This window comes from Bacillus rossius, chromosome 5 (assembly GCF_032445375.1).
Source record: "Bacillus rossius redtenbacheri isolate Brsri chromosome 5, Brsri_v3, whole genome shotgun sequence".
In the NCBI taxonomy this organism is placed as follows: domain Eukaryota; kingdom Metazoa; phylum Arthropoda; class Insecta; order Phasmatodea; family Bacillidae; genus Bacillus; species Bacillus rossius.
The window spans coordinates 48,631,344-48,644,822 of NC_086333.1; the positions used below are offsets into that span (position 1 = coordinate 48,631,344).

Below are 13,479 nucleotides of genomic sequence, written 5' to 3' on the forward strand. Positions count from 1 at the left end.
TCCGTTCGTGCCGTGCCATATCACTGCGCAGCGTGACATCGCAGTGTCACAGTGTGTTTTGATATCACTGGTGGTCTGTCGTTGACTGTTCTGTCGTACAAGCAAACTCGTGGTGTCATTTCTTTCGCTGTGATTCTGAAAAGGGCGACGTTTTAGTGGAGCTCAATGGAGTACACGTTTAGTGAGTACACGTACATGCTGCTTGTTAACGGGGAAGCTAGACAAAATGTACGAGCCGCCCGTTGTCTGTACGAAGAACGATATCCGGGTCGTATGATTCCAGCTCACACCATGTTTGCAAGACTTACTCAGCGAATGCGTGATACTGGTACATGTGCCGTCACAAGACCAAATGATGGTGCTCCACGCAGGGTTCGTACTCCCAGTTTTGAAGAAGATGTACTTCAGAGATTTGAGGAGAGTCCGGATACAAGCACAAGGGCAGAAGTTTCCGATATGGACGCTGACAAAATGGCTGTTTGGCGAGTTCTTCATGAGCAACTCTTGTACCCGTACCACCTTCAAAAAGTGCAACACATGGGTCCGGCGGACTATCCTCTTCGCATGACCTTTTCTCGTTGGTACATTCGAAGAGTATTGGGGAAACCCAAGTAAGCGGTTTTATTCAGCGATGAAGCCAAGTTCACTCAAAACGCTATTCTCAATTCGCACAACAGTCATGTTTGGAATAATGTCAATCCGCATGCAACGTGTGTTACAGCTCGCCAGGAACGTTTTTCAGTTAATTTGTGGACTGGTATTGTTGACGGCGTACTCATCAGGCCTTTTTTTCTTCCGCCACGACTTATCGGCGCCGGATACCTCCACTTCCTTCAGAACCAACTACCAGGTCTTCTTGAAGAGGTTCCATTGCATGTCCGACGTGTGATGTGGTACTAACATGACGGGGCACCACCTCATTTTACCTGCAAGTGCGAGAGTATTTAAACCAAACATTTCCAAACCGATGGATTGGACGAGCGGGCAAAGCCGAAGCTGTGATTTATTCAGAGTGAAATTAAAATCTGTGCTACGATTAAAAAGGTTATTTCTCTACTCGAACGCCCGCATATCCACAACATAATACTCTACAACGGGTTGCCTACGCTGACTCTTTCTTGGGCTACAGGCTTAACTACGCTTTTCCGGCAAAATGTTTATTGGCAAATATGGTTGCAAATAATAAGAGCTTTCTGCCCTCAAGCTTTGTAACATGAATTTTGACACAACCTGTATATATATATAAATATATGTATAACATCACATACTTTGTGTGTAATTAACTGGGGAAAAAAATGTTTTTGACGTTTTCTTTCAGTATGGTTAAGGAGGATGAAATGGCACATAAAACAAGAACTTTTTTGTATTTAAAGTCAATTTTGCTGGCTACAGTGTCATGTGTTTTAATTTCTTTAAGAAAAAAAAAATATTTAATGTTACCTAACCTTTTAAAATCCTCAGACTTTTCATGATTTAAAAGTTCATATAAAATACGTTTTTTTTCCGGAAAGAATTAAAAATCCACGTAGTAGCCACCAGCATTGCATTTAAACAAAAAAAATTCTGTTGTTTATTCCAGTTGGTTATTCTTATTCATACTGCACAAAAAAAATTAAAAATAAACTATGCCAGCTGATTATGCAAAAAGTATGCACAATATATTATTTTCATTTTTTTTTAATTTTTGCCACTCAAAAAGTCTACATACATGGGAACCACACATAACTTAGAAAGTCACAACTTAGAACTGTCATAACTTAGAAAACTTGGAAAAATCCACGTAACTTAGAAACACACAACTTAGAAAGATCATAACTTAGAAACACACAACTTAGAAACACGCAACGCAGAACCACACAACTTAGAAACGTCGTAACGTAGAAAGTCACAACTTAGAACTATCACAAGTTAGAAACACACAACTTAGAACTGTCATAACTTAGAAACACGTAACTTAGAAACACGCAACGCAGAACCACACAACTTAGAAACGTCGTAACGTAGAAAGTCACAACTTAGAACTATCACAACTTAGAACGATCATAACTTAGAAACACGTAACTTATAAAAACGCAACGCAGAACCACGTAACTTAAAAACGTCATAACGTAGAAAGTCACAACTTAGAACTATCACAACTTAGAAACACACAAGTTAGAACTGTCATAAATGTTTATCCGTGTGGAACGTAAATGTAAAATAATTACCTGGGACAGGACATGCGCCCTCAATATTTGAAAGACTGGCTTCACCAAAAGATCCTCTCCCCTTTTTAGAGGGTATAAAAACTCCCAGTAAAAGAAAATTAGTCCCGGAAATATTTGATAAATGTAGCTACTCTTTAAATTAACGTTTCCGAGCCAAACCCTGAACTTAAATTTTCAACGATGGTTTTACTGATTTATGTAGGCCTATATGTCGAAGGAACAAAACTTTTATAACAGTAAAAAGAATTTAGCGGTATTAAAAATTCGAATAAATGATGTTTCCGTAATGTAGTGTAATGTAGAGGATTCTGCAGTTACCTTTAAAGGTGCGTCGTATTGGTGAAAGAGCTGGCGCGGCGGTGTAGAGTCGCCCTTGTGTCCGTCCACAGCGGGCTCTATCCGCGTGACGCCAGTCCCAAAATGTTTGCGTGCTGCTTTAGAAGCCTGTGATTGGACGGCGAGCCTAGCTCTGCGTCCTAGTACAGGTGGCAGGGTGACCGTGTTTACATCACACGCTTCGTCGCTTGAAAAAAAAATAGTAATAATTTTTCGACCCCCCCAAAAAAAAAACTACAAAAACCCATGCGAACGTTCGCTATCATCTCCTGCTGCTCCATATCACGACTACGCGAGCATATAAATAAAGTATACATTGGTTATGTTCGCGCGCTCATCAAATAGAGCTACTTGCTTCTATTTTTGCTTCGTGTAAATATGTAGATACCCCTTCACAACACCGAGCTTCCAATTACTTTTCGCAGCTCATTTTTTCTTCCGTTAAATTATTTCAATACATATTCCAACAAATTCCGCCCGTATTAAATATAATGTAACGTGACGGGAAGCATTTTATTCGTTTTTCAGAATCACATTTTCAGCCAACGGAATTTTATGAGGGAGCTTGTTTTAACAACGCAAAAATATTTCGTTTGATATATTTTTTTAAATTTCATATAACTTATTTTTGGTGTGCTTGTTGCGTTTCTTGCTTGCGGGTAGACATTAATTTCATTTCGCGTACTTCGTTTGTGACGTCACTGAACAACGGCCAGTCGCGCTATGCTGCCGGCCTTCTGACGACTCCGAAGATGAAAGTTGGCCATCGAGGGCAGGTTTTCGTGCGTCTAGTTGATCGTGACTAAAATGTGAGTTTTGTTTTGTGTTAGGTCAGTTACATATATGTAATACGTAAAAATTTTTGTTAAATTATTAATATATCCCTGCTGATAATAAAATTGTTCATTTAATTTTCCGCGGTGTATTATTTAAAGTCAAGATATATTCATACTTAGAGACCCGAAAAATTCGCGGGTTCATTTCGTGTTATGCTAAAATTCAAGTAATTATACCTTAGTGCTGCTTCTGTCATTGGTTCACTGTTAATCTGGAGGACTGAGGGCCAATTAGAGACCCTCACTCATAGAAGTGTCGAATCACAGGCCACCCAGTCAAGACGACTCACAAGTCAGCAGCCAATGAACAGTTTGCATTTGCCCGAGTGCGTAGAGGATATTGGAGTCCATCCTGGAGGTCATTGAACCCGCGAATTTTCCGGGTCTCTATCCATACTTTAAATGAAAGGTTCATTGGGTTAGATAAGATCACTAGTATTAAAAATTATCACTAGTATATAAAATATGGCCCTCAGTCCTCCAGATTAACAGTGAACGAATGACTGAAGCAGCACTAAGGCATAATTATTTGAATTTTAGCATAACACGAAATGAACCAGCGAATTTTTCGGGTCTCTAAGTATGAATATATCTAGACTTCAAATAATACACCGCGGAAAATTAAATGAACAATTTTATTATCAGCAGGGATATATTAATAATTTAACAAAAATTTTACGTATTACGTATATGTAACTGACCTAACACAAAACCAAACTCACATTTTAGTCACGATCACCTAGACGCACGAAAACCTGACCTCGATGGCCAACTTTCATCTTCGGAGTCGTCAGAAGTTCTATGTCATCGTAATTTAGGATGGACATAAAAAGAACATATCGATTGTGTGTACCTGAAAGGTGTGTATGTCGGATGTGTCGCAGAGCCCGAGAGCAACTTGCCACCCAGGATCGAGTACTCCGTCTCGAACGTGGTTGCCCGCGCCGGCCAGCCGGCGGAGCTGGTGTGCGTGGCGCAAGGCAGTCCGCCGCCCGCCTACAGGTGAGGCCCGCTCTGCCGCGTCACGCGATCAGCCGGCCAGCCGGCGGAGCTGGTGTGCGTGGCGCAAGGCAGTCCGCCGCCCGCCTACAGGTGAGGCTCGCTCTGCCGCGTCGCGCGACCAGCCGGCCAATCACGTGCCGCACAGGGGCCTCGTCCGTCCGTGGCCGGCAGACGCCGAGAACTTGCCTTCCGCGGTAGCCACACGTTAAACAACAATTGTTTCAATTACTGCAATATCCACTTTGTCCTTTATTTATATTGTACATGTAAATCCCACCTGTATGCCGTATGATCTCTAATCTATTTGTTTTTGAAGTTATACTTCTAATGCGACTTCCAACAAGGTTGCGTTAAACGTTTAACGCTACCATGGAGGGGGTATGAAAGCACTGTCTGTTTGTACGCGGTGTTCTTGAAAACTACTATTAGAATTTTAATGGGGTTTTCAAGTTAACTTGAGCGTAGCAGAGAAAGAAATATAAGCTTTATTTCATCAAAATCTGCTCAAGGAAAGAAAAGAAATCTTAATTTTATGACATACAATATATTCATTATAAGAAGCCATTAAGTTTTGCTATTGTAAGGAACTAAGTAGAGAGTAGGAAAAAAAATAAAGATCCTGACAGTTTGTAGTGTCGCCGTATTTGTTTCAATTTTCAATACCCTCTTTGTATATTACAATTTAAATTGCAGAAAAAAATCATGTTTCATAGACACATAAATAGTGAGTGTGTGTCATTTCTCTATGTCCACGAGGTCTCGCAGCGTCAATTTTATCCTTGGGCGAACCCGTCCAATAAACAGGTTTTATCGTTGAATGATTTCATGATTTATTTCATGAAAATCTGCTCTCATAAAAAAGTTAGTTTTATAGACATTCAATAGGTGTCTCTCTTTCTCTCTCTCTCTCTCTCTCTCTCTCTCTCTCTCTCTCTCTCTCTCTCTCTCTCTCTCTCTCTCTCTGAAAATCAATCTATGAATCGTTACAAATTTATTTCCTTTATTTTTTTAGTTTGATTTGATTCAATATTATTTCACTAAAAATCAATTTCTACCCCTTCCTATTTTCATTTCCACATTACGAAGTTTCACTTCTTCCGCGCGGACGGACTCCACGCACTATTGTTGCATGCAATTAAAAACTATTTATTAATGATGCCAAAGAATTAAAACTTCTCACGCGCGTACCTAAGTACACGCACCCATTTTTTTTATTAATCTTGAAATACAATCTCATTGGCTGCCGTTTTTCTGTTACGTTTCCCTGCGTTGTGGGAGCAGCAGAGACGCGATGGTGGTATGTTCCTGGAGATCCGTCTCCGTTTCCGCGTCGTTGTAGAAGGGGCCTAACTGTGACGACAGTGGCGACGGAAAATCGTGGGCGCAGCAAACGTCCCGACTGGAAATTTTCATTGCGTCACGCGTGCGAAGTGACTGAAATGGGCTTCTGTATTTTGGTTTTTTCCAATGATGATCATACTGGTGCATTCTTGATACAATCATTAGGATCCGTGTATTTATTGAAGTTTTCTGTGAAATATTTAAATGCGTTGATTTTTTTGTTCGCAATAAAGTTTATTTTAGATCAAACTTGTAGTGTTAATGTAATGGCAAGAAATTATTCCATAACTAGTTTTTTATGTTTTTGACCTTTGCGCGCTTAAAAATCATTATGTTCACAATAATGCTGGAATCACAATGGCGTGATAGCGCAATATGTAGAGCCACGGAAATTTCGCGGATTCATTTAGTCGCAAGCTAGAATGCAAACCTCCACACTGTCGCATTGTGTTCATGATTGGACCGCAGTTATCTGGACACGCCCCTCTACGACCGTGAGCCAACGATGTACAGCTAGGAGAGAAGTAAGCGAATCAAGTAGTGCCAAATAACAAGGATAAAAATGTTCTCGCTAAGAAATCAACAAATTGGAAAGTAAATATGGGTCGAGCACACATATAACTTTAAATTCTATCCTGAGGCCAGAGGAATCCGCGAAATTTCCGGGACTCTAGCAATATGTAGGCCTAGTATACGAGGCGACAACAAAATATCGCGTTACCGTGAACATGCTGTTCTCAGCAGTTATATGGCAAAGTATTAAAAATTTAATTTGATTTACACTTACAAAGTTAGCTTTTAAACGAAACTTTACTTCATCTGGATTTTTTTATTCAAACAAAATAGAAGACTGTAGAAAATTATTTTGGTTTTTGTATTCAGGTTTTGTCCGTAGTGTTTATCAGCGTTTTGGCATGCTTTGTTGCATAAGATTATAGCGGAAAGACGTGCTGAAAAGTCAGATTTTTTATTTAATTTATATGGACTGTCCTTAACCCAGAAGCCAAGAAGAGTTTTGCCATGTTTGTTTAAATAGAATCATCTTTGCATCAACCGATGTGGTGAAACATACGTTTATATTTGTCTTGAATTTCATTTGCGTCCGCCAACTCTACAAACAAAAGAAAAATAATAAAAGACAATAATTTTAATTCAGTCACCAGAGTCTATATTAAGCACCATTCTGTCTCAAACATTTCTCAATAACATGTAACTATTTAAAAAATCTTAAAACAGATATTTTATTAGTTAGATTGAGTAAAATTTTAAATATAATAATTATTTTTTTGTTTGTTGTCCCTTATACGTTCCTAAACCATTCATGCGACTACGATGAAACTTTTAACACCTGGTCTTTGAAACACGAGGAAGATCCCTCTCTATGTGAGATATCGATAAAGTTAACCCTTAAAGAAGTATTTCATTATTCTTAGTGATTTTTCGTCACTTTGTTGTTAACGCATCGTTCATCCGATCTCTATGAAATTATGCATACTTGACATTTGAAACACAAGGAAGGTTACTGTATAGGTGAGATAACATATAATAAATGGCGTACGAGTCGTTTCAACAAATGTGTTCATTTCATACAGTTCAGTGGCAGTTATAGTATTTTCGGTGTATGTGTGTGCATGCAAGATAGAATTGAAATGATTTAAACATAAAATAGTGATTGAGAGAGATAGGGCGATAGAAAGAGAGATAGAGAATATGGAGATAAGATATAGGGATAAATAAACAGATATATATATAGAGATTTATAGAGATATAGACATCTACAGTGGATATATAAAGAGAGTTATGGAGGTATAGGTATGTAAAGACGAGAGACAAGAGTAGTGGAAGATATAGAGGGATAGAGAGAGTTAGAGAGGTAGAGAAAAATAGAGTGAGATATAGATATGTAAAGATGTAGGTAGATAAATATATGGAGAATGATACATGTAGAGAGAATTAAGAAAGATATAGATATATAAAGATATATATAAAGATATAGAGATTAAGAGAGGGGTATAGTGATATGGGTGCTTTGTACAAGTGTGCCTACTTCAAATAAATTACAAAAACATTGAATGAGGCATTGTAACGCATGCCGAACATTCGCTAGTATCTACTTAATACATATATTGGGTTTTTCCGAACAACGGGGTATAAATATAATGAGTAGGGAAAGCCAAAAAAAGAATTATTTTTGTCAAGAGTCATGTGTCCGGAAACTAAAACCCTGCAAATTACAAGCACGGATAGAAGTCCGAAAATGTAAGTTTCCCGCGCGTTACGCGTCTCTCTAATGATAGAGAGGGCGCGCGATCGCAGCGCCGTGGCGTTCGAACGTTCCGCGGGAAGCAGGCGACACGCACGAGGTTTAGACTCAGCCATACTGCAGCAAGAATATTGAAACTCCCAGTTCAGGTAGTTGATGATCAAGACGTACGATGGTCTTCCTATTCGGCGAATGCGTCCTTGATCCTGCTGTAATTCCTCTCGCCTCCCAAGACATTCCGTTGTTGGTCGTAAAATCTTTAACCGCTGCTCCGTACTCACTAAACCACCAACACTGCGCGCTAATCACCAGAGCGAAACAAGTAAACAAACACTGTAAATGTTCAACTCCAAACATCTGCACTCCCCTCGTCACCTGCTCCTCGCACAGAGCTGCGATCGCGCGTCCTCTTAGCTTCAGGAGTAGCGTATGATACGCGAGAAATTTAGATTTGCGGGCTTTTATTCATTCCTGTAAACATTGCAGTGTTGCTTTTCCAGACATTTATTCACACAAAAAATTGCTTGTTTGGTGTTTCCAGATACATATTGTGTAGAAATTTATATTTATATATATATATATATAATTTAAGCACCTACATTCCTCCATTATTTTATCCTAGTTTCAAAAAACAAACTGTTACTACTTCCCAAACAAAGTACACTTCAAAGAAAATAATAATGTACCAACGACAACGCTACATTAAAATCTGCAGTCAGGGCCAGGGAGGTGGTCCCTAAAGTTCAATTTATTTATTGAGGATATATGTTTAACAAGCCAAAGAAGAGACATCCTGAAAGCTAGGTTTAAAACTTTCTGAAGGGATTGCGCCCCCTTTTGTTTTGTTTACCCGGCTCTCTTAGGCGTAAGCCCTTTCCGTCCCGGGGCCCCCACGGGCGTGGATACGGATACAGGAGAGGTGTTAGAGATCCAGCTATGTCCAGAGGCTGAGGCTACCCATCCCAGCTTAGACACCACCTTCACCCCCCGCCTCTCTCAGCTAACCAGACAATTGGATGCGTCCTGAGCTTTTAGATGTTATCAGCATTGCTGGCGCCTACCCCGTTCTACCACATCACACTGGGATCCCTCGATCACCCAGTAGACCCGTGGTCCGGTGGAGGACTATCCAACCTCTCCTAGCTGCCAGGCTAGTAACCGGAGTTGTATCGCCACTCACTGCGTCGACTCCGCATAGGGCTAGAGAACCCTTGGAGTCTGCTCCAAACGATCGGAGCACCACCACCAAGTTCGAGTCCTCCCCAATCAGAATCCAGAACCTAGAGGAAACCTCAACGGGGATCCTTTAAATCTTTCATGGATTCTTCCCGTACTACTACAAACTTGATGTCTATACAGCATAAGACCGTTTGCCAAATAGCTAACCGACCGCCACTTTTCATAGTCACTTCACTGGATGGCCTTGTCTCCTCGGACTATCCTCCTACCTGCTGTACCTCGGCCCGGCAGATTTATAGCCGATTAAGGCCCGGACGTTCCTGGATTCCTCCGGCGGCGACCGTGGAAGCCCTGGCTAGACATGACGCTTAGGTCATGTGTGGGCTGGAGGGCCTCGGGGTTACCTCAGTACAACATCCACCCCCCCCCCCCTCCCGGGTCATTGAACTAGGAGGAACATATCGCACCTAGTCAAGCAGTTTACAGCTCTTTTGTAAGCCCGAGTGCCCCCATACACGCCGGCACCATTCTCGGTACTTACCATTACCATAGGCCTTAACTTAATTCACTATGAGAGGCCCTTGAGACCAAGACACGGGGACTCGGCTGTTGAACCCCCCCAGAAAGTTTTAACTCGCATCTGCTGTTGCTCGCAGATTCAGCCTATTAACCATTTATGGTCCCATACATGCAATTGAGGATGAACTGACGCAGGGTTACACCCAGCATGGTCCTCCTTAGTTAAGGCGAGGCTATGACCAGAGGTTGAAGCTACCAGTCTCAGCCCCCAACAGCGGTGCCCATGTGGAGGCAGAGGATTGCCACTTGGTGCAGAGAGGCTCTGTATTCGCATCCTTGCACCCATTCCGTGAACCTGTTGGATCATGTCTCGGATACTAGAGCCGGCAACAGCTCCCACACCTCGAGCGACAATCACTTCCCCGCAGGGTCAGGCCCACTCCCGCCATAGGTTTAGAACAGTCTGAATGTACGGTGATAAGACAGGACCTGACTTGATGAATGCACGGGCACGCAGGTGGTACCGCAAGGTGGCAGCCGCGCTGCGCGAGGTGCAGGCCGGCTCGGCGCTGGCGACGCCGCTGCAGTCGGTGCTGCAGTTCCCGCGCGCGCAGCCTGAGGACGCGGCGCACTATGTGTGCACGGTGAGCAGCGTGCTGGGCGAGGACCGCCGCGAGATGAGCCTCGCCGTCACGCTGCCGCTGGCCGTGCACGTGAGGCCGCAGCAGCAGGTCGTCGACACGGGCGCCTCCGCCTCCTTCAACTGCTCCATCGCCGGCTCGGACCCGCACATCGCCTGGCTCAAGGACGGCCGCACCGTCGTCGACGACGAGAGGACGAGCATCCTGCTGGGCGGGCAGGTGCTGGCCCTGCGCGCCGTCAAGAAGGAGGACAAGGGCATGTACCAGTGCATGGTGCGCAGCGGAGAGGAGAGCGCTCAGTCCAGCGGGGAGCTGGTCCTTGGAGGTGAGTAGTTGTCCATACATGTGTGAAGAGGAACTAACATACTGCTTCTACAACAGAACTAGAAGGTGCAGTGAATAGTTATGAAGAAGGACAAGGGCATGCACCAGTACATGGTGTGCAACAGAGAGGAGAGCACTCAGTCCAGCGGGGAGCTGGTCCTTGGAGGTGAGTAGTTGTCCATACATGTGTGAAGAGGAACTAACATACTGCTTCTACAACAGAACTAGAAGGTGCAGTGAATAGTTATGAAGAAGGACAAGGGCATGCACCAGTACATGGTGTGCAACAGAGAGGAGAGCACTCAGTCCAGCGGGGAGCTGGTCCTTGGAGGTGAGTAGTTGTCCATACATGTGTGAAGAGGAACTAACATACTGCTTCTACAACAGAACTAGAAGGTGCAGTGAATAGTTATGAAGGAGGACAAGGGCATGCACCAGTACATGGTGTGCAACAGAGAGGAGAGGGCTCAGTCCAGCAGAGAGCTGGTTCTTGGAGGTGAGAATGTGGTCTACAATGTGTGTTTTAGGAACCATATTACTATAAGTGCATTCAATATCATTCTGTTCCATAGTTATAAGGAAGCTGTATCAGCAGCTCCTGGCATGTGGTCTGTTTTGCCGGTGCAGCCGTGGCCCCGGAGCTGCTATCGACGTTCATCGAGCAGACGCTGCAGCCGGGCCCGCCGGTGTCTCTGCGCTGCGTGGCCTCGGGCAACCCGCCGCCCCGCTTCACCTGGCAGCTGGACGGCGCCGACGTGCCGCCGCGCGGCTATGTGCTGGGCAGCTTCCTGGACCCGGAGGGCAGCGTGGTCGGCCACCTCAATGTCTCGTCGGCGCGCGTGCTGCACGGCGGGCTGTACGCCTGCGTGGCGCGCAACCTGCTGGGCGCGGTGCACCACTCCGCCGCTCTCAACGTCTACGGTGGGTCTCAGCTCTCTCAGGGTGCACGGCATTCACCGTCGCGTGGCTCCATCGCCGGCGTCGCTGCTTCGCTCTTCTCGAACCGACGAGAGCAGCTGTGACGAGTTTGCGTCATCCCCCGGGCCGACCGGCCGCCCGAACAGTCCAGAAGGGTGGCGGAACTCTCAAGGTCGCTCAGCGACAGATAACGGCGCCGAGGCAGGACGATGCGCGGGGAGTGTTTGGGGTTGGGGGTGGCGACGACCTTTGCGCGTGGCATGCTTTACATCAGTGGACCGCACGTGGCCAGCTCCAAACCAAGCATCACGGTCTGGTCTCTCGCGTTCTAAAAAATACATATTTATATAATTTTCTAGCTACCTACGCTGCAAATTAGACTCGCTGCATCTAAATTTCTTCAACCATGAATTTTAATGACCCTTCAAATGTCTACATTAGTTTTAAATATTTGTGGTCTAAACAATGAATCGATAAATAAAATTTCAATCATAAAATTAAACATAAAAATGAAATTAAAATAATACTATGCAGTGAGGGCCATACACTGTTTGGACTGACTCGATCTAATCTAGAAAACTAATTTAACAATTCTGGGACGTGATTAAGTGGCCAAGGGTGTGCTCAAATGATGAAGTGAAATGCATGAGTTGCGCCGTTGCTGTTCGTGTAAGACGGACTCACGCCCACGGTTTAGTTTGGCTTGTTTGGCTCCCCTCGTCCACCCTTTCTCCTGCTGGTAATAGGTGAAGGCTGTTGATGGGCACAGAGACGTCAGAGAAAGTCCTTTTGCGTCTTGTCGCATTATAGTAACGGTCTTTACCAAAATAACCACTTTAAATATTTACTATACAGATTGACTTTATGATGGTTGCCGCCATGTTTTTTTTATGAAGCGCTACGTTATTGACTTATGTCAGTTAATGTCAAGAACTCTCGATGTAATATTCCAAATATTCCAAATTTAATGATAAAACCAAATGGTCAGGTTGCCAAGAACAAATCTGAGCCTAGTTGCCTATTTGTAGATAAATTTATGTGGCGTGGTTTTGGTGACGTTAGTTAATTTTATGTGAAGTAAAATGCGTTTTAAATATATCGAGTTCTGATTATAACACAGTAGGTTAAAACACCGACGACATAAGCAATGCATTGTGTAATGTGGGTTAAATTTACGAAAGAAAAGTAAGCACATTTTTTTTTTTAGTTTTTAGTTGTTGCTAATGCTGATACCATAAACTAAAAATATGATACAGACATATTTTAATTTTCTGCGCATGATGCTAACATATGCTTAAGATTTGCATATTTACCATTAAATAAATTTAAGAAAATGCTGTTAACATTGTCACGTGCTTTAGTTTACAAATAATTCTTCACTAATTTGTTAAAATTGTTGAATATAAACTAGTAATCATACGCAGAACATATTAATAATTATCCAGTAATAAAATATTACAAAATAATTGAATATAAAATAGGAAAAATATAGGGATAAGTGTTATTAAAACCCCAACAGCTGCATATGACAGACACAATATTTTCACATTTATATTGGCCAACAAGCCAGAAAAATCGGAAGATTTCAGGTGTAGCTTATTATAGCGAAAGCAAAGCCAAACACACCTGAGCGTTGACTAGATACCACCGGACAACAAATCCTACCAATATGGCTGTCATAGTGTCCAGTCATTGCTTTTTTACTGGAAAAAAAAGGGGTTTTAATACAATTGTATCCTCCACCCCCTTTCGGCTATGACCCCATTCAATTTTCAATAATTCAACTTTTTGTCCAACCCATACCCCAACACCCCGAAATAATTTGTTTAATGCAGTAGCGGATCCAGAGGGGGGGCTAAGGGGCTCAAGCCCCCTCAAAAATCATCTGGATCCACTATTGTTTTAGTGTTTGT

The 13,479-nt window shown here is 42.9% G+C and overlaps 1 protein-coding gene across 1 annotated transcript in view; it reads left to right on the forward strand.

Annotated features, from left to right (window-relative positions):
• The first annotated feature begins 10,729 nt into the window (after nucleotides 1–10,729).
• Nucleotides 10,730–13,479, forward strand: part of LOC134532260 (cell adhesion molecule Dscam2-like) — a 29,483-nt gene continuing 26,733 nt past the window's right edge. Inside the window, exons 1-2 of the mRNA XM_063368680.1 lie at nucleotides 10,730–10,814; nucleotides 11,276–11,569. Of these exons, the coding sequence (XP_063224750.1) occupies nucleotides 10,730–10,814; nucleotides 11,276–11,569 (379 nt within the window). The remainder of the gene's footprint in view (nucleotides 10,815–11,275; nucleotides 11,570–13,479) is intronic.